This window comes from Ixodes scapularis, unplaced genomic scaffold (assembly GCF_016920785.2).
Source record: "Ixodes scapularis isolate PalLabHiFi unplaced genomic scaffold, ASM1692078v2 PGA_scaffold5__190_contigs__length_132052651, whole genome shotgun sequence".
In the NCBI taxonomy this organism is placed as follows: Eukaryota; Metazoa; Arthropoda; class Arachnida; order Ixodida; family Ixodidae; genus Ixodes; species Ixodes scapularis.
The window spans coordinates 98850873-98871767 of NW_024609880.1; the positions used below are offsets into that span (position 1 = coordinate 98850873).

The 20895-nt window shown below is 45.2% G+C and overlaps 1 protein-coding gene across 1 annotated transcript in view; it reads right to left on the reverse strand.

Annotated features, from left to right (window-relative positions):
* Nucleotides 1-6628: 6628 nt before the first annotated feature.
* Nucleotides 6629-20895, reverse strand: part of LOC8037939 (ELL-associated factor 1) — a 110210-nt gene continuing 95943 nt past the window's right edge. The window contains exons 4-7 of the mRNA XM_029967802.4: nucleotides 20209-20528; nucleotides 17688-17858; nucleotides 11463-11540; nucleotides 6629-10385 (exon numbers count right to left, since the gene is read on the reverse strand). Of these exons, the coding sequence (XP_029823662.1) occupies nucleotides 10339-10385; nucleotides 11463-11540; nucleotides 17688-17858; nucleotides 20209-20528 (616 nt within the window). The 3' untranslated portion in view covers nucleotides 6629-10338. The remainder of the gene's footprint in view (nucleotides 10386-11462; nucleotides 11541-17687; nucleotides 17859-20208; nucleotides 20529-20895) is intronic.

Sequence of the window (20895 nt, forward strand, 5' to 3'; positions counted from 1 at the left end):
GCACCGTATGAACTGGATGTTTGCAATTTTTGGCAGTTTACTAGAGACCATCTCCGTGTGACGGTTGCCATATTGAAATATGATGTAGTTGGGTTGGGTGACAACAAATAAAGGAAGGTCCATTGGTGGATCCTTAGGAAATCCGTTACATGACTCTAGGGAAACGCGCCACAGACGTCCTCCTTTGGGAAATGCTAACGCTGTCCTCCTCACTTTTCTGTTTAGGCCAGTGGCGTACAAACTTGTTTCTGAAGGGGGGGGGGGGGCAAATCAGACCCCCCCCCCCCCCCCCCCCCCCAAGGCCTGGGGGCGGTATCCTTGTATCCCTTGGGCGCCGTCGACCAGTGTTTGCCCTGTGGCGGCTGTTTCAAAAAGGGGGGGGGGGGGGGGGGGCAAAAGACATTCTTTGCCCCCCTCCCTCCTCCCCCGGTTGGTACGCCTATGGTTTAGGCTTTCTCTGTTATTTCCCCTATGTTTTTCTGCCTCTTTTTGGCCTCACTACGGGTTCAGTGTTAGCGTTTACCAAAGGGCGACGTGTGCGGCATCTCCTAAGGGCTGGAGAAAATGGATCGAACATCTATAGTAGATCTGTTCGACTAATATGGTATTAAGCTGGTCTCGTTTTTCTGCTAAAAAGTCAAGTGGAAAGGAAAAAAAAAAATGCCATGTTTTAGGATTTCAGAAAAAAAAACAAAAAAAAAAAACGGTCGGGTCCTTCCAACTGATAGTCCCACAATCCTGAATGTTTCGTACAAATTTGAATCCGCATTTTGTTTCTTCTTGTGCGGCAATTTTTTTTTTTTTTTTTTAATTTGAGAGCACAGCACAGCTCTGGTACGACGCTTGGATACTTTCACATTTGAGTAAGTCACTTCGGAAATGTGATTTGATGACAATTACAACTTTTTTTTCTCCAAAAGAAAGAAGGTATTCGCAATTATAGCACATAATTTATTACAATTATGCATTACTTTCAGCGCGACCCAACTCCAATTTTGGGCATGTGATATAATTTTTCCCCACTGAAATGTATTACTCTACTTCTTACAATTGCCCTATTTTATGCCCTCGCTTCAACCGTTTTTTTTTTTTTTTTAGTCACCAGAACTAGCTAAATCATAAGAATGGCAGGGCTTTATTCTCCCCGGCGTGCTACTTAGTATTTTTAAATACAGAGTAGCTATTTAGTAGGCACGTGCGAATACTGGATTTAGACTTTTAAGCGAATAGTGGTTTTGGCCGAATCTTTTCGAATAACGAATAGTTTCTCTGAGCCTTTCACTACTGCGTTGCCCCAAATCACAGCTGAGCTCGTGAAGTATTCCCAGACTTTCACTTGTCCATTTCTAAGCCAAGTAAATTTTAATCTAACTATATTTATCACCTGTAGTCTGATGCCCAGCTATACCTAACCGAGGGGATTTATAAATATTGATGCTATATGCAAATTTTTTCTTCTTTTGTTACGAATGATTAACACACGTTGTCAGGGCATCCCTGCCTAATATATACTTATGCATAATAGCCTGTTTAATTTTGAATATTTTAGGGCAATTAAGATATCAACATTCACAAAAATTCCGTACAGGCGTGCACGTGCATTATTTTGTTCTGAAAGTGTGCTCTCCACCTAAGCATGGAGCTGGAATAGTTCTATTTCTCGGAGGTTTGATCGCGGTGTTTTAGCCGCGTTGAGTGCAGTTCATACAGAGTCCCGGTAGACCGCGGAAAAGTAGTACCCGCGGAAGCGGTGTTGCTTCTCTGCAGTGCACTAGTGCTCGGTAAGAAGCGCGCTCAACCGGGCTTAGCTTGCTGCTGTAACACTTAGGAAAAAATATGAATATCGCAGTTCACCTCGAAGCGAATATCGAATAGCGCATTATTCAAAACTACTATTCGAAAATTCTAATATTCGCACAACACTACTATTAAAAAAACGGCAAATGAAGGCGTTGCCAAAGCCAATATTCAAATTTATCCGGGCTTTCCAATGACGTGACATCACGCAACTAAAAACAGTCACGGATTTTCGTTTCGTGCTGCTGAGCGAGTGCTGTAGCAGACTTCCACGACACCTCACCATCAGAGTTCCTGTAATCCGCAGGGAACAAGTTCAGCTTTCCAAATAGTAGTGATTGAACCCATACCCACGTAAATGCAAACATTTCGGCGGAACTCCGCCTGGTTAGGTAAGTAATAAGAAAGGACACTTTGTAAACCCTAACCAATTTCTTCAATGTGCCCGACGTTGCCACCGGAATGCTTCCAAACAGCTATATACACGGACTACGACGTGCCAAGCACAAAAACAGAAGAGAACAATACTAAGAGAAAGAAGAAGGAGGCAACGACCGACTGCTACCTTTTGGGCCCACATAGTCACCCGTGAACCAGGAGCCGAGCCGGCTTTGAAACGTCGGGCACATTGAAGACATTGGTTAGTCTACAAAGTACCCTTTCCTATACCCCCATATGACGTCACCTTGTCAGTATTGACAGTAGACTTTCCGCATGAAAAAAAAATGGTAAGGATTAAATCTCGAAATTCCTCAACTTTGCAAGAAAAAATAAAAATATTGTGATTTATTTAATTTGCAACAAAACAAACGTTATTAGACTTTTTATAACGGCAGTAAAAAAAAAAATGATGTTTTAGTTCCGAAATAATATATTGGAGGCCCAAACTCATTCTAGTACACGTCAGTCAGTGTCAGTGTGCTGTAATCAGTTTGCCTCTGGAGTACCACAAGCAGGTATCTTGGGCCCTTTTCTCTTTATTGTACATGTAAATGACATTGTGCAATAAAGACCAAACAACTAAATTGATAATATATGTTGATGATACAACACTCCTGTATGCTGCGGACGATTCTGTGGAGCTCGTGTCAAAGTAAAGTTACTGTTAGGCAAGGTATCGGTATGGACAAAAAAGAACGCTTTAAAAACAAATACAAGCAAAACTAAAGGTGTACTTTTTCGATCTAAGCATAAAATTCTTCCACCAATAAACACCATTACTTTAAACTCGGTAAATCTCGAACTGATAATTTCAAAACACTTGGAGTAGTGTTTTCTCAGAATATGTCCTGGGATAACCATAATGAATATTTAAATAGAATATTGACAAAGAACTAAGGGAAGTATGTGTAGGCATCGGTATATACTTCCTACATCTGTTAAATATTTTTATACAAATGATTATTTTATTCCCATCTAAATTATTGTTCGTTGGCTTCGGGTACTAGCACTGCAATGATGAATCTTGAGAAAGTGCACCTGCTTCAAAAAAGAATGTTGCGAGTAATTGCAAACATACCTTATCTTTCGCACACGGAAAACCTGTTTAAAACTTGTAATATACTCAGTATTCACAATCTTTATAACTATAGGCTATCCACAAAACTTAGAACAGAATTTCTTTCTAACTTTGAGAACATGATAGCACTTCAAGACAGGGATGAGAAAAGGAACGAGACAACACAATGCAATATGTTGTCTCGTTCCTACTCTCATCCCTGTCTTGAAGCGCTATCATGTTCTCAGAGTGTCAGTACCAGCTCGCCCAAGAATCCCCATTACTCATTCTTTATAACACTTCGGCCCTGGTAGAATTGTCTGGCTTCCAACAACATAACATACCTAGTGTTGGCTAAACACTGGAAAAAAAAATGTTAGCATACCGAATTACAAAACTTCTAAATGCGTTCTGAAGGTGTGTCATGCATGGTTTTGCACATAAATTAATGGGTATTTTTTGTTTTAACATTTGCTTTGAGTTGATTTACAAATGTCGACTACACTCGGCGACAACTTTTCTTGGCAATACAGTGGAGGGTACAGGCACGCGTTTCTCTCCCATTTTGAGGGCTGAATAAAGTTGTGCGCGGGTTCTCTCTCCACTGCATCGCCAAGAAAAGTTGTCGCCGAGTATAATATGGTGCTCAGTGACTTTCTATTTTCTAGGTTTTTTTCGTTTTCACTGCGGTTATATATATATGATTTTGTTTCGATACTGATTTGCCGAAGCTGCTGCAAAATGTACTGGGGCCGAGAACTCGTCAAGCCACGTAGTGCGGCTTTTTTTTCTTGGCTCCACCATTACGTGTACTCGAAAATAAACTATAGTTATTATTACTATCACCAACTTTTTTGCAGGTGCTGTTTTTTTTTTTTTTTTTTACAGTTGTTTAGTTGCGAGTTTACAGTCGGCTCTTTGGTGCAGTTTTTGAAATTTCACTGCCCTACGAGCTGACGTGAGAAAAGTATAGAAGTAATTGTAATTCGATTTGTGCAATTACCAAAGCTAAAAGTAATTAAATAAAAATGACTCAAGTAATTCATTCGCTGCGGCGGCGCTGTTGTCGGCCCGGTGCATGTGCTCCCCTTCGCACAAATCTGGTTTTTGTGCAAGCACACTGCCCCCACCCGGTGCGGGCCAATGCAAGCTTGTTTGTAAACAGAGTAGATTCTGGAACTCGGATTAAATGTGTAGTTGCGTTTGATCATATGAAGGTTCTCCTCAGCTGTGCTTTATACTAACCTGTCGGAGGAAAAAAAAAAAGATCTACTGGTCGAGTGTGTCAATGCTATCGGCATACCCCAATTCCGAGTGCATGGAGAGAAAGCTCGCGTTGCAGAATTCAGGGATTCTGGATTCAATTCGTATCGTTGCCCATTTCAATCTGAATGAGCAACATAGTGGCTTGTTTTCGTGTATCACTCATGGCTAGAGATTCTACTGCACGGGCCAAATTCGCAGTCTATAGACACTTTGCAGCAGCTGTGCATGGACGCCGCCATAAGTGACCTTCAGTTTTTGTTCCCTTTTATTTCGTTTATTTCACTTCTTCATTACCATAGCAGGACAGGTTATTGCCACATTAGATTCAACTTTGTCCTTTTCTAATGCATCAGCCTTTGTAGAGGATTGTCAACTACCATTTCAGTTGCTCGGCATCTCGGTAAGACAAGAGAAGGTCAGCAATGGCTGCGGTAATTTGGCGCGTGTGTCAAGCATCTATAAAGGAGATAGCAAATGCCCTTTGGGAAAGACTAAGATCCTGCTATCGAAACTTCCATACAACAAATCACTTACTAATTATATTAAATTTTTTTTTTATCGAAGATGAGAAAACGTTTGTTGTAATTTGAAGTCATTTTGGTGTACACATAATACGAAAACTAAAAAAGGCTGGCAGTGCCACCTGAAGTTCACAAATATATTACTCTTCTGCTCTTGCATTCATCATTGTTTTCTTCTATGGAGATATTCCGATGGTGGTGGTTATATTTGACGAAACTACAGTTTTTTGCCTAAAAAGAATCTGAAGTATGGGAGAGTGTTGTTACACTGATGGGCCAATTCCAGCAAAACTGAAGGGATCACCCACCATTTTGGCAACATTTCCTTCCAACCTTCAGCAGAATAAGTGTTGCCATATACCACCAATTACGGCCGAAATTCCACAACACTCTGAAAACACTGACACCCATGCACCCCGTTTCAGATCTGAATCCCTCAGAAGACTGCGCAAGACGTTTTGCAGCATTCCTCGAAAGCACCATCAGACTGGAAGAAAACGTGCCCCGTGAAACGTGAGACGACTGCAACAATATGAACTTTGTCTACGGAGCGATCGATGGCCTTCTCCTCTGCTCGTTTTCTAATGTAAGAATGGAAGTGAGCACAGATCAACCTCAACTGACCTTGTGCACCTGTTGCTTCAACGTCTCGCACGTTAGTCTGTGCAAAACTGGCAAAACTACCCCGCTTGCCAAGTGATGCAGCCCCACCTACGAAGAGGCAGTGAAAGGGTGCGACGAGGCTTCACCTTCACCCCGCCGCTTCACTAGTAGTGCTGCTACCGGTTGGAGTTTGCCTCTTTCCTTTACCTCTGACCTCCTTTTCCTGGGAGCACCGAGAAAGACGTGTCTGCTGAAAAGTTGCAACTGAGTGTAGTACACTTTCCATGCTTTCAATAAAAAACTTCAAAATATCTAGTCACTGACAAGGTAAGGGCGGCAGGCTGTCTCTTTCAAACGCCCTGCCTCCAGCATGCGCTTGTTGCCTGTCGCCGTGCTTTGGCTGCGTGCACATGCTCAAAGCTCACGAGATGCCCAAGTGCCATCGGAGGTAGCAAATATGCGCTGGCGGCGAGACAACTGAAACTGCACTCTGCTGTCTTGGTCCTGTCAGTAACTAGCTTTTCTTTTCTTTTCGCATTCACATGCCACCATTCGTCCAGAGATCAAAAGAGGCGTGTGTAGAGGAGGCTTGATACACTAATTTTTGTGAGAATATCACTACGACAATTTAATGCTAGCGTGTCGACTGTTGTCAAAATTTTGTCACCTGAGTAATAAGCAACTTGTTATGAATAATCACTTGCTGAAAAAAAAGAAAAAGAAAAGAAAAGAAATATTAGGGAAAGGAATATGAGCTCAGTCAAACAAGTTGCATGCCCTGCTATGGCATTTTGGAATTGTGCCAGACGCCTACTGTTTGAAAAACCAAACAGGGTCATAATGGCCATGGTATTCTAAATGCAGAAAATATTCTACCGGTACTCTGGTTTTTCACTCAAAGGACCTCTCCAGCTTACACCAGACCAGGACAAATGTGCAAACAGCAGTTTAAACTTGTATATTTAATAATAATAATAATAATAATAATAAAACATCTTATCTACTTTGTAGCTACTCTAAGAACCAGGGCGAATGCATAGGTCAGAGTCACATACAAAGCTTGGGACACTTGAGGTTTACTTCCAGTGTGTTTGACTATAGAAAAAAAAAACACATCTTTCAACACTGCAGAATTGCCTTTACAAACAAGTACAATGCAATTTGGATAAGAGGTAAGAGTATCATTGTTATCACCACCCTGCTTCTCTGACAACATAATCAAGTACATGGAACATATGTGCATTTGCATCAACACTGGCACAAGGAATGCAATGCTCATAGTTCAAGAAAACAGTCTGGCAGACCACAACAGTCACTAGCAGTCACAGCCTCATTGGCAGAGTAGTCCACAGTTCACACCAAACCGTCGGAAAAAACTCCAAGCCGACATCGCAATAAAAAAAAATAAAAAAAAGAGTGGGTGGAGGGGAGTTTATTCTCCACACACAAAAAAAGTAAACTACCGCCCTCTCCTCTTCAATCTTGAACCGCATGACTAGTACTGAAAAGCCAACGTCCTAAACTGCAAACCAGGCATTCGGTAAGTCTTCTGGCGCGGCAGAGCCGCGAGCCCCGCGACCGTCGTCGTTTCCCCGAGTTTTTTTTACGACTCGGGGCTGCTGCAAGTTAAATCACAGTTGGTAATGCATGGACACAAAATCCTTGAACAGCTTCACAAAAAAAGAAAAAATACGAGGGACACAAAAAACCTGAAAGAGGAAAAAAAATCAAAGCTGTCGGGGCCTGACTGGGCACTGCCGTGCGGGAATGTATGAGAAGCGGCCGACGCACACGTTTCACACGACAGCAACGGCTAAGGTACGGTGCATGCCCCACCTAAGGTACAGACAGAGCTGGAAGCATATTTCTTTCTTTTTTTCTTCTCGGTGCGCATTTTTTTCGAAATTCAACGTTTCGCCGCGACAGTAAGGCATGTCGGTTGACTTTTGCGGGTCTCGTAGTTGGCTCGACAAAAGACGGGAAACGCGAAGGTGGGAAGAGAGCAACGAAACCTCAATCGAGCAGACAACTCTACCGTTTCGCGGCCAACCAAGCCAAACGTTCGGCATCCTCTTGCTCCTCATTTCAACACTTAACGAACAGACATGGATTGCACGCCGTCCGTCGCAGACCGGAGTAACAGCACGAATTACAAACAACCTACCCCGAGAAAACGGCGCAGCACACCGCTTTACTTCCCCGTGCACGCTCGTGCAGGAGGTGACGTCTCGGGAGGACACCCTTTGTTTGTCCTCAACGTCCTTTCTGTGTTTGGCACGCTTCGATGGGCAAGGGCTTAGAAAGAGGTGGCGGCTTCACGTTGTGGAAATGTTACAATCGCGCCACGAGTCTCGCGCGGCGGCGGCGGGTCGAGCGACGCGCTTTCGACGCAGAGAAAGGGCAGCTTTTTGGTACGCTACGGCGAGTAGAGCTCGAATTCGGCACGAGAACACACAGAAGCCCCGTTTGGGAACACCACCGGAAGGTCTTCGCTTCGACGGGTTCACCGTTAGATTTGACGCGACTTTGCCTAAGGCCCAGCGAGACTGCGCTACAAATGGCGTCGCCAAAAACCACATCACCAGCAACTTCTCTGACCCGTCAAAGTGGAGAGCCCACTGCTGGTGTCCCCAAGCGTAACACGTTTCTCTCCGCCGGCGAGAGAATGTCTTGCGGACGCGAATTCCGAGACGCGCAGTTAGACGGTCCGACGCATCACGAGAACAGTTTCCCGGTTCGACCCGGACGCCAGAGACTCAAGGGAGGACCCGACAAAGTGCGTGAAAAGGCGTGTGCGCTTAGAATTCGGGGGGGGGATGAAGAAGGGGGAAGAATGTGGAAAGTGCGTGGAATCGTGTGTGCTGCATCTGAAAAGGCCTTCGCCTCGGGAAGACTAGCCTTGGGGAAACGCCAGCAGAGACGCATCGCTCAGGCGCCAGTTTTGCTTTTGCAGGGCGCTCCCCCCCTTGCCCCCACACTCCAAAGAAAATTGAGCAACGTGTATTGACCAAGCCCTGCATCATCAACCTTTCCTCCCGAAGGTAATAAGCTAAAGAAGACAAAGACAACACGAGAGAAAACCCGATAGCCTCGTTTTCTGCACTGACGTGTCATACTTGGAGCTTGCTTGCGATTATGCATTACCAGAGGACGTTTTGTTCACGGCACGGGCCTTGGAAGTGCAAGACGAAAGTTTTCGTAGGTTCTAATTTACGGAACGGAACGGACGAGCCGTTGTACTGACTTTGCTGTAAACGGATGTTTAGCCTGAGAATGAAAGGGCCAAATGAAACTACAGCAGTGTTGGTTTCCTTTGTAAACAGAACACTTGAAGACAAACAAATAAAATTAAGCAGCATAAGCTTAACTTCGTTTTCACCACCGTGCGATGTACCGGTAGACCGTATGTAGTTTTGGGTAACATAGCAGTTCCGGTTAGAAACTGACAGACTAACTGAGGCGAAAATTCTCAAAGGTATCGGTACATCTGCGGCTCATTGCAAGAAAGGCCAATAGTACAACTTTTGACTTTAAAAACAAACATTTGGCACGGCTCACCAGCAAACAGAGAGGGCTTCGCAATTAGTTAGTTCTCCATTTTGTTTTTTCTGTTTGGCTAATAACACGCCCCGGACCTAAAGATGAAAAGGAAGCTACCCCGCCCTATTTACTCAGGCATATACAATGCCCGCGGCATAATTTCTATGAACTCCGGTCTAGTACGAGAAGCCAATACCATTACGAGAATGATAATGCCAAAAAAGATCACCATGTCGGGTCATCTTTAAAAATTTAAGAGCCATCGATAGCATTACCACTATCTCCTGCTGACCTTGGTTGTCTCACTCCAGACAGGATGCATCGAGAATTAGGCTTACGACGAGGCACGAATAATTTGATCTGTGCAAGCCGTGCCAAATGCATCCGTTGTCCCGTTGGGTCCTTCTCACTATGAAAGACGACAGTCTTAGGAGCCACGACCAGCGACAGATGCGACGTCCCCTAGGAGAACTGCAGCCTCAGATGACCAAAAGCAGCATAAAACGAATAAAGTAAGTTCGCCTACATAAGAAAAAACTTGAAAAAGAAACAAGACCACTATCGATAAAACGCGAATGAGGCACACTTACGCATTTGTTGGCTTTCTCTAGAGCACCTGAGAAGCATCTTTTCCTCAATTCCTTTGCCAGCCCCCTGCTCTCACCAGAACAACTTACGCACGCTTAGGGAGCGAAACCCGGCTTCAAGCTCCTGTCAAAGAGGCCGGCGTAGACGGGCTCGCGCCTGCGTGGTGCTAGACTAGGCGCACTTCTTTCCTCCACGGGAACAACGGGGAAAGTGGGAATCTACGAACAATGCAAACGGTCGCAGAAAACAGAACGGTTCTAGGCGGCTTCGAGAAGCTTCCAACGACAAACGAGAGCGGCGGGGAAACTTGGAAGACGCAAAAAAACAATGCCTCGCAAGCACTGCCGATGAAGGAACGGGGACGAGTTCTCTTGCGGAGCGTCAGGGCGTGTCGACGTGCGGTCGACGGGAACGTGTGTGGAAAGTGGCCCGCCCCGTCCGTTCGGGTGCGAGATTTTTGCCAACGGTTTGGGTAATAGTGTCGCTCGGAGTCGCACGCCTTCCAGTGGCTGTGGCTGTGGACTTTCAGTCGTCGCTGTCGCTGCCAGATTCACTTAGACGCAGGTCCTCACCTGCAATGTCCAGTCAACCTTTTCAGAATGTGCCCAGGAATTCAAAGGTGCACTAAAGTGGTTTTTGAGATCTTCGTTTTACGGCACAAACTCGCTCTACTCAACCCAAATGTCCCTGAAAACCCCAAATTACAGTCGTGCGTGGCCTTCTTCCTTTCTAAAAGTGCGATCAAACTTCGCAATGCACCCGTTTTCTTCCGAAATCTAAAAAAAAAAAGGGCGTCTCACAATGTTTTCGATTCTGTTTTCCCGGAGGGTTAAAGGCCACGCGTCACCACCGATTTGGGCTTCTAAGGATGCTTCGATTGAGCACCACGAAAAGACAATCTCAAAATCTACCTTAGTGCCCTTTAAGGCTTTATACAGCCACGAGTGGAATGCCACTTCATGAACGAACCCCATACCCTGTTTCGGGACAACATGGCAAACAGTGAAAGCTAAGGCTCCCGGAGCCAATTAGGAAAACGAAGTGAGGCACATGGCAGCCCTGCACAAGTGGAGTGTTCTCTGATGGTAGTGCCAATCTGACATGCTCCAACGCTCTGGTTGGTTCGCCGATGCCATAGTTTTTGTCGTTTGCCAAGTTAAGCTGTAACAGAATATAGCGAGAATAAATTTTGCACAAGCAAGTCATACTTCCTCACACTGACGTTACAAGAGTGTGGGACCATTTGTCGACTCATGCTTCGTTCACTTTACTGCTCAACCCACTTCTGAGAAATTTGGTAGTGAACACACCGCCATTTACCTTATAGTTAATTTGTATGTCTGGCGAGGTGTAAAATGTTTCTATCGTAAAGCGTTCAATTAGCAATATATACACTTGCAGAACTAAGAAGAGTTTCATTTACTTTTTGTATTACACCTATAAGCCAGCCTGCATTGGTGAAGACCAATAGGACTTCAACTAAGTTGCTGTTTAAAAGAGACCAGCCCTAGTGCAGAGAAAAATACTAAAAGATGCAGTTGACTGTGCCCCAACATTGGGCACCAGTTAAATTCAATCGTACCATAACCAAACAATGCCGACAGACATCAAAGACGCACGGTTCATGCAAAGCAAAAGGCCGTACTCACTCAATTGGCTAAACCTCGGCATACTTGAGAAGGAAGCATTGTTGGAGTGCTGTTGGCCATTTGTTCCGTTTACCGTCACTGCAATGTACGAAATTACAAATATTGCCATTATTTTGCCATTTGATGGGTATATCAGGCAGAAGTGGTAACCCCAAATGGCACTGAAACCATGCCTCCCATGGAGTCAGGAATCCAAAATCTCAAGCCAGTGCCAATGTATACAATTCTGTATATACATCGGCCTAGCGCCAATGTATTCGTGACTCCAACAGCGTGCATTTAATCGCAGCCCCTCCGATTCAGATTTCCACCACCGGGCAGTAGAAATTTTGCTGCACTTTTAAGTAGGCGGTAGCTCCCTGCTTCTCATTCAAATTTCTTTCTGCTGGGTGGAGCCGCCACCTCTGGAGTTGCGAACATCTACCCATAGGGAGCACCGTAACGCCAACTCGAACAGTTTCTTACGGCGAATGTCAACAAGGTTCCAACTTCACTCCCAAATGCAAAAAAAAAAAAAATAAAAGGAAAATGCATTTTTCCTTACTTATTGGACATTTCACCGTATCAGTACTCTTCATGATTCATATACGTGCTTCTGAAGCATTCCCATTAGTTATTAAGCTTGGTAACAGTGCAGAAGTCCAACTTCTAATTAAAAATGATCCGACCAGCGGCAATTGAGCAGACAACAGGTGAGCGGCACTGGGTCTCAACATGACCAAGGTCGCAGTAAAGGCGCGTGGAATTCCCGTTCACATGGCCAGCGCCAGCCAATCCTGCGCGCTCCCCTCTTGTCGTGCCCTCTTGTCGTCCCCTCTGTTGAGTCCCCGCCAAACTTGTTTCAAATTGCTATTGTTCATCCTATCTCGTGTAAAGATGCCTCTGAAAGCACATGGGCCTCTTCATCAACTGTTCGTTCGACATTCTGTTGGTCTGTTTGCATTCGCCCGTTACAGTGCGCCTGCGTTCTGGAGCCATTTCGCGAAGGCGGCAACCCCATTATCAATGCTGACCACCCCAAAATTTCGACGCTTAATCTGTCGGCAAAGTTTGTCCATCAAAGAGTGGCGCTATTCTTTCGGGAGCATACACGGTGCCACCATGTCGTAGGGCAGAAGTCTGTCGAGAGGCATAGAATTACTAGAATGCGTTGAGAGTGCCCCCTCCCCAACATTTTCCTTCTCGCGATGAATGTAATGCATAGCACGCCTCCCCCGGAATGACATCGTACAGAGAACTCATTACACTTAAGTTAAACGGCTCAGAAAATGGACAAAGAACCCTGAAAGTGGCACCAGTAAGCCAGACCTGGACAGTCCCTCAAACAGTGAAGCCGGTGGAACGGTGTTAATGTCACATTTAGCCTTTCCTTGTTGATTTTTTTTTTTTTTCGTTTTTGCATTGAACAGAATTTTTAATGTACAAACATTGATTTGATATGTACCGGAAAAATATATTGGGCCTGCCAGAAAAAACATTTAGTGTTTGCTTGCAGCACATAAATGAACAGTGAATCGCAGGATGTTTTGATTTTGATTAAAGGTAGACCTATCAGTAAAGGCAAGATGCACAAGTTCTAGCCCAATATGCTGCTTGAATCAAAAAAGTCGGCAGCAATTTTCAGAAGATCAAGAGTCACATAGAAGCACCTTTCAACGGTAGCAGACGTAGGCCAGCTAGCATTTGACATTGCAGTTCACTGTTGTCAATGGCACTAGCTTTCGAGCTCCACACAAGGGTGTCTCCACGTGATAACCAGCCACGCATTGTCACCCGAGTGAATGACATGTGCCATCTATAAGTTACGGTGTCAGATAGCTGGCACATGTCTGCTCTTGACGGAGGATGGTGACGTTTCATCTAAATGTAAACTGCTGACATTTAATTCGGGCAATGAATCTAGATGAACAGTGTGCAGAGAGCTTTCACAGCAAAGTCTACCACCTGGTAAAGTTTGACCACTCTGCGATGCGCACTTCATTAAGGCTGTGTGAAACATCAACAAATGCTCTCTTGGGCAGACCGATTCTGTCAGAATAAGCCTTTCATGATGATGTATGCCACCTAGTGGCCTTTGCACACATTATCTGAAGCTACCACAGTTTTAGTCTTCTGAAATTAGCTATCCTTGACAGTTAATTGACATGCTTTGGTAGAAAGTGATTGTAAACTTGAGACAGCGGTAGGAAAAGAAAAATGAAAAGGAAGACAGAAAAAGAACAGGCAAGGCTTCAAACTCAGCTGCAAAGTTTAATTCTTACTTGCCTTATACACCAAAGACGTCATTATGATCACCAGAAGCAACAAAACCCCATGACAAAAGGGCAATAGAACAAGAGGGTAAAGAAAAAAGCGCACAAACACACACACACACTTTTTAACAAAACCAGGGGTACGCCTTTTCCTATCTCCCCTAACCTTGGCTATGAAACATTTACACAAACGGTTGCAGTTTAGCACAACCACCCTCTGCAAACGCAAGGGGTTCACAATTGAACACAAAGAAACGACCTAGCCCTCCAAGAATGAAGAACAATATACTGAAATTGTGCCTCCTCAAACAAACCACACAGTCCAAAGATACATACGTAGACACCGCTAACACTTCGGAACGGCCTACTCAAAAAAAAAAAAGAAAAGGGAACTTTGTTGTTTACATTTGTTCTCAATCTCAAACTGCAACAATGCCTGATTCACACAGTTACTACTCGTTTCGTATCACTACGGACGGTTTAAAGGATTATAAAGTGGAGATGCCCCTTATGGCGCAGTCACACTGGAAGCGGATCCGCGTTCGCAAAGCGGTTGCAGATGCGGTTCGCGAGTGACCCCGTTCAGACATACCGAGAGGCGGTTGGCGAGGGGCGGTTGACGGTTTCTCGGCGATCAAGAGTGATCTTTTGTGACTTGTGTTTGGCAACCGTTTTACAATCCAAAATCTACTTTAATTCACGATTCCAAGCCAAAATTTGGCGATTTTGGCACTCTGAAGATTTTTCTTCGGATGTTTGCACGCATCACGAGTTCAGGCAGCAAAAAAAGAGACATGGACTGCAAAACCCGCCTGCAATTCCCTCGACTTCGCCCTCAAGCATAGCCCAGCTAGGCGCACTTTGCTGACTCGGAAGAGGATGCACCCGACCCTTTCTTCAAAGTGGACCCTTCCCACATGAATACCTGACCTTGTTTTTGAGATAGAGGGCCAGTTTTCCCCCTTCATTGTTAGCTCTTATTATTTTCGGAGTTGTGAGAGGCGCTGTGGACCGTTGTGCGGGAGAATGTGTTCGGTGCTAGCCGGTTGTGGCTTGGTTGGCGGCGTACTCTCCTCTCATCACTCGCACGTCGATCGAGTGTACCGTTTGTTTGACATTTAGCTCAAATAAATGCCATATGAATTACCTATGCATCGTCTGGTACAAACACTTTATTTCTTGAGTGGGCTGCCTTTGTTCCTTTTGGTAGTAGTCAATGTTACAGGTCGAGCTAGTGCAGGTACCCTGCCAGCTCCGCGGTAGTGCGTTGGCTAAGCAATTAGGCTCACAACGTCCCTATACACCTTTGTGGTGGTCATGCATGATGTGGAAAGCTTTCAATAGTTCACGTGACATTCTTAGGCGTTACAAAAGCTGACATTTTGGTGGATTAGGGGCGCATTCCGACGTTCTACGGGCAAAGACTAACAAGGCAGCAAGCGACGGGCTGTGGCACCCCGATTAGTAAACAAACTCTTGCACCATCCAAATCACCGGAGCGAATCCCGTTACAAGTATGAGTCGATTCTTTTCGCGGCAGATTCAAGTGACAGACGTGAACATCATGTTTCTTCGTTGATTTGTCTGCTGTAACGCTAGGACTACAACGCCTTGGACGCCTCACCTGCGAGATGCTATCTTGTTTCGAAAGCTACCGACATCACGTCAGCGTCGCGTTGCGATTGGTTGCCGTTTCGTGGTTTGTGAAAGTGGTTGGGGCAAATCAGTGAAGCGGTTGGCAGAAACGCGCTTCAACCGCTCAATCCGAGCCACTTTGCGGTTGAGAACGCGCGTTCGCGGATTCGCTTCCAGTGTGAATGCGCCATTAGAGTGGGTGTAAACAAAAATGGAACATGGCAAAAAGTTGTGAATAAGCTTCTAAAGCATTGGTTAGGTCTGGTCTGTCTTGAGAAGTTCTTATCGTTGAAAAATACAGAACTCCTTCTAATCTTGGAAAGCAACCATGAGAGAAAGAGTTCTGTGTTCTCCATGGATATAAAGGATTTATATTATTCTCTAGAAGAGAAAAGGTTGATGAGCACAGTGAAGGAGGTGTTAGAGATGAATTTGGTTTCAATCAAAAGAGAGCGTGTCAGTAGAAGGCTTCCTTTCCATGTTGGGTCTCCATTTACGATCAACAGTCCTCGAATACAATAATCCAAAAGATATCCAGACAGAAACTGCCTGGATAGGCTTGTCGGTCGCACCGTCGTCAGCTGAGATATACCTGAACAGTTTAGATAGAGTGTTGTTTACAAGATAATTGAGTTGACACCAGATGGAGGCTTCATCAGAAGATATGTTGATGATATTTCTGTCTGCACGTTTGAAGATGGGAAGTTGAGAAGCTGATAAGGTAAATAGCCCCGACTTGCAGTTCACAGTAGAGAAGCCAGAGGAGAACATGTTGCAGTTTTTGGACTTGTGCATTCAGGTGAAAAATGGTTTATGTGGGGAATATGGTAAGAAAATGGATAAATCAGTGCTTCCTAAACAAAGTTGTCACTCTAAGATTGTTAAAGCAGGAGATGCAAAATCATTAATTGGTAATGTATTAAAAAAGTCTTGTACCCATTTCATAAGTTCAAAAAAGGCAATGGGGAAGATTGGAGGGCACGGGATATGATCAAACTTTCTCGAAATGACAACTTTCTATTCAACTAAGAACTAAGGGGGATGAACCCAGTGTGAGGAGCCAACGAGCTGCTATTCTATATTTTCACAATATTTCTCATAACATAAAAGCATTTGCAGTTTGGCATGACACAGTGTTCACGTCCAATTTCAGGTGATGCAGACTTGAGTCTTTTGAATCGGGAGGGAAAGAATGCCTAAAAGGACATTGTGAAAGGTAGATTCCGTGCAAAAAATCGGTGGTTTACGATATCTGAGGTTTACGAGTTAGCCAGGCACCTTCAGGATTGCTATGCATGTAAAGCGGACTGGACCGAAACAGAAGTAATTTACAAAGAAAGTAATAATATGAAATGTGTAGTTCAAGAAACAATTCGTATGAAGACGTCCGGTAACTATATAACGCAGGCGTCGTTGCAGTTTGGGAACTAGTGCAAACAATTTCTGCGCCTGTTTCTTTTCTTTTTTTTAAGGAATGCTGCAGGTTGTTACAAGGTCGCAGATCCGAGTAGGCAGTTTCGAAGTGTTAGCAGTGTCTACGTATGTATCTCTGGAGTGTGTGGTTTGTTTGAGAAAGTACAATTTTAGTATTTTTTTTTGGTTCGTTCTCGGAGGGCAAAGTCGTTTGTGAACCCCTTGCGTTTGCAGAGAGTGGTTGTGCTAAACTGCGACCGTTTGTGTAAATGTTTCATAGCCGAGGTTAGGAGAGACAAGAGAAGGTGTACCCCCGGTTTTGTTAAAAATTGCGTGTGTGTTTGTGCTTTTTTCTTTTACACTTTTGTGCCCTCTTGTCGTGGGATTTTGCTGCTTCTGGTGATTATAGTGACGGCTTCGGAGACGTGCTATATAAAGTGTGTACAAAATAAACTTTGTAGCAGTGCTTGAGATGTTGCCTGTTCTTTTTCTGTCTTCCTTTGCCTTTCGTTTTCCTACCCCAGTCTCAGGTTTACCATCATGTTCAACTTACACCAGCTCACCTGCACTCTGACTGTTTTATGGTTTGGTACATTCTTCTAAGACACACGATTTTGTATTTCAAGTCCGGAGTAAGAAGGGTCTCTATAGTTTGTTTAATTTCATGTACGAGCGAAGCCAAAGCTGAAAGCACGAGCATGTTACTCCATATGATGCTAACACTGCACAAACGTGCATGCTTGGCAGGGACGCCGAAAACCCAGAGCTTGCTCTTGCAGCTTCTGCTGCGCTTGCGCATAGGATGAAACAGAGCAAAGGCCAGCAATCCTATCTGCATAAAGTTAGGTGAGAATGAACATGCCAACAGGTGGCATTTCTCAGATCACTAGTCTGGACAAGTGAGGGCAGTGATCACGGTACATACAGTGCTGACCCCTGGAAGAGTGGGGAGGCCGAGAGGAAGAGGAGGTCGTCTGGGGCGGTACGTCCTCGTGCTCGGAGTCGCTCGAGTCAGAGCTCACCGAGCTTTTGCTAGTTGAGTTGCTCGACTCACTCGAGTCGGAGAGCACGCCCACGTCGGGGACCTCCTGAGAATCTGGAGGAGAAAAAGACGTCACGCGTAATGTCGGAGCTCGTGTAATAACACATTGTATCTAGCCTCACGTGACGTTACGTGTAGAAATCTAGACCGTCAACTGTGTCACAAAAGCGAGCCATCACCATTTAAACTTTTTTTAAGAGCTTTCTAGGTAGCCCCAATGGACGTCCTTTTGCCAGGAAAGTTGTCATCCTCTGACAATTGCGGTGTCACTGTCATAGTACCTTTACAGGGCAACGTGGCTTACAAATCATGAAAAATGCTTCCAAACTACTTGTGAGAACATCTAAGTGAAGTCCAGAATGCCTGTTCAAGATTGCATTAATAATTAAAAAAGCGATGCAAAACAACTTCAATATCAAAGACACGCGAAGCATCCTTAACTCAACAAAGAAATGACAATTGGCTTCTTTAAAAAAAATCAACTTGAATTCTGTTTTTATTGTGGCCCTCTGATGTCTCCACTCCAGAAGCTCGAATAGATATCTGACCTAGCATACATTATTTTGTGACAAGATGTCGAGGAGTTTAGTTAGCTGTATGGGGCATTGGGTTCACCCCAAATATTGCACAGAAACTACACAGCAGCAAAAACATAGCTCTCAAGTTGCACACAAAGGTGAGTTACTACAGACAAGCTTTTAAATGTTTGGTGTCTTTAATGGACTCTCGTAGGGGCACATCCACTCACTGCAGTTTGCCACAACCGAAGCAAGAAATTGGCTGTTTGGGGCACTGCCTAAACAGGTGTATGCTCCCAGTGTGTATACGTGACAGACACTGAATCTCTTTTTTAAAGATACATGCTCCAGAGGATACACCAATCACCTTACACAGGCAGTTGGGTGAACAATGCACAATGGCCAGACCAATCTACTACCGGCTTTGCCATGCCAATCCACAAAACCTGCAGGTATGCAAGCTTAGCCCAAAATCGTAGTGGCGAGTTGGGAAGAGCGGGCAGACCTCCGTCCACAAAGCTCTCCACTCGCCGCAATTGGCGGTTGCCCGTTCTCCAACTCGCCTTCTCTCCAGCGTTCCCTCTGCTAAAGTGGAATAACTGAAGGACGCTGTGGGAGGAGCATGTCGCAGTTTCTTAACCTACGAGAGACTACGCGCCGGCAGAAAGATAAAGGTGCGAACAGGGTCGTGCTTGCAAAAATCTCTACTTAAATCACCAAAAAAGATGCGCTTAAAAACAAAGCTTAAAAGCTTCTTGAAAAAATAAATAAATAAATAAAACGAGTTAGAGTATTTTTTACCTCGTGAATCTGAATATCACGCTCGTTTTCCTTGAAGATGTAACAAAACTCTAGAAAACACGAAAAACCTCCGACCAGTTGTTACGTCATAAAAAGATCTTTCGGTCGCCAAGCGCGTGTTGCTTGTGTCTGCAGTGCGTGCAATTGCAAGCTTGCCAGGTATATTCCCCGCACCGACCCCAGTCGTGACATTTTTTTTCTCCCCTCTTTGAAAGTAGCGAGAATGCGGCTGCATAGCTTTAATGGGCGCTGAAGATGCGCAAGACCGGAGATTCCGAAAACTCTGGATATGACGTCACACTCTGGGAAGGAGGGGCTTCAGCGGTACTTTGAAAACTATTTTCTGCAACCTTCAAGCACCAAATTAAAAAAAATAATATTGATATTCGTGATTCTTGAGGCCAAACGAAGACGATTTAAGTGTTTTTACCCAAATACAAAACCGCTTCAGTTTCCCCTTAAGCTTTTTAACTGTTAGCCGGATTTGCAGGATATTTAGAAGGCACATTCAACTTGGTGAAAGAGGCTACCTTGCAAAGTTTCAAGCTTATAAATTAATCCTTCGAAGGGGTACAAAAAAAGTACATCAAATAAACATCACACCCCCCGAAGAAAACTGCTGTTTAGAAACGGTAACGATAATGGGCAGTCCTTTTGGTGAAACATGCTACAGTATTAAGTGGCTCTATAGTTACCGACAAAATGAAAACCTTTGGTTGTCCCGCCTCGAGCGTGCGAGTGGTGCGAGTGGAGTTGAAGCATGGTGGAAGGCAATGAGCGCATGCCAGAAACTGGGCATTCGAAAGGGATGACTGGCCCTTCTCATTCTGTCAGTGGCTCGAGTCTATTCCACTTTCTCGTGCGGTCACTGCCATTTTGAATCGGGGAACAACGCCGTTTTGCCCGCACCAGGCAACTGGAAGGCGTCCACGTTTTTATGGTGACTGTCAATCCTTCTTGTTTTGACTCTCATATTTTTTTTACTCTTTCTAGGTTGCACGGTTTCACTTCTTGATTCGTCCCCCCATACCGGACATGTGAAATGTGAACTAGGTGGCCCAGGACGAGGATAAAGAGAGAGAGACCGTTCACGCCGAGGGTCTCGGTGGTGAGGAGGGGCATGCTGTCCCTGCTGGCCGAGGGTGCCCGGGAGCCCTCCCGGGGGGTCACCAGGGTGGGCATGGAGGGGCTGCTCTGGCTAGGGCTGCGCTGCTGCCCGCTGGGCGAGATGCGGGGCATGCCCCCCCGCTGCTGGCCCGGGGAGCTCGTCACCCAGGACAGCTTGGGCTGGCCGTTGCTCTGCGGCGGAGACAGCTTCTGGCTCGGCGAGTGCTTGCGCGAGCCCCCGCTGCCGCTGTCGATCGGGGTGATGGGGCGGGGCTGGCACTTGCTGCTGCCCTCCGCCCTGCGTCCACGAGAGACCCCGTTAGGCCACCGTCGTTACAAAAGTGAGGTCGCGAGGAACGGCGCACGGCCACTCGGTGAGGAGTGCACCTCGTCGAGTGGCCGCAAACAGTGTTTTTGCCGCAGTGGACGACGGGACACGTGGCAAAGCACTGACTACCGTAAATTCCCGAGAGATGCCCCACCCCTATTTTTGGCACGATTTTCTATTTCTTTAAAAACACCGAAAGGTAGCCCTTTTATGGTAATTGCAGGGCCCTAGCCAATGATGACCCCGGCAGAAATGGTGTTACTTAGCGGTGGGAAATAAGCAGACATTGCTGATTGGGAAGGACAGTTGTCTTTAGTTCATCACCCCTCCCTCCGAT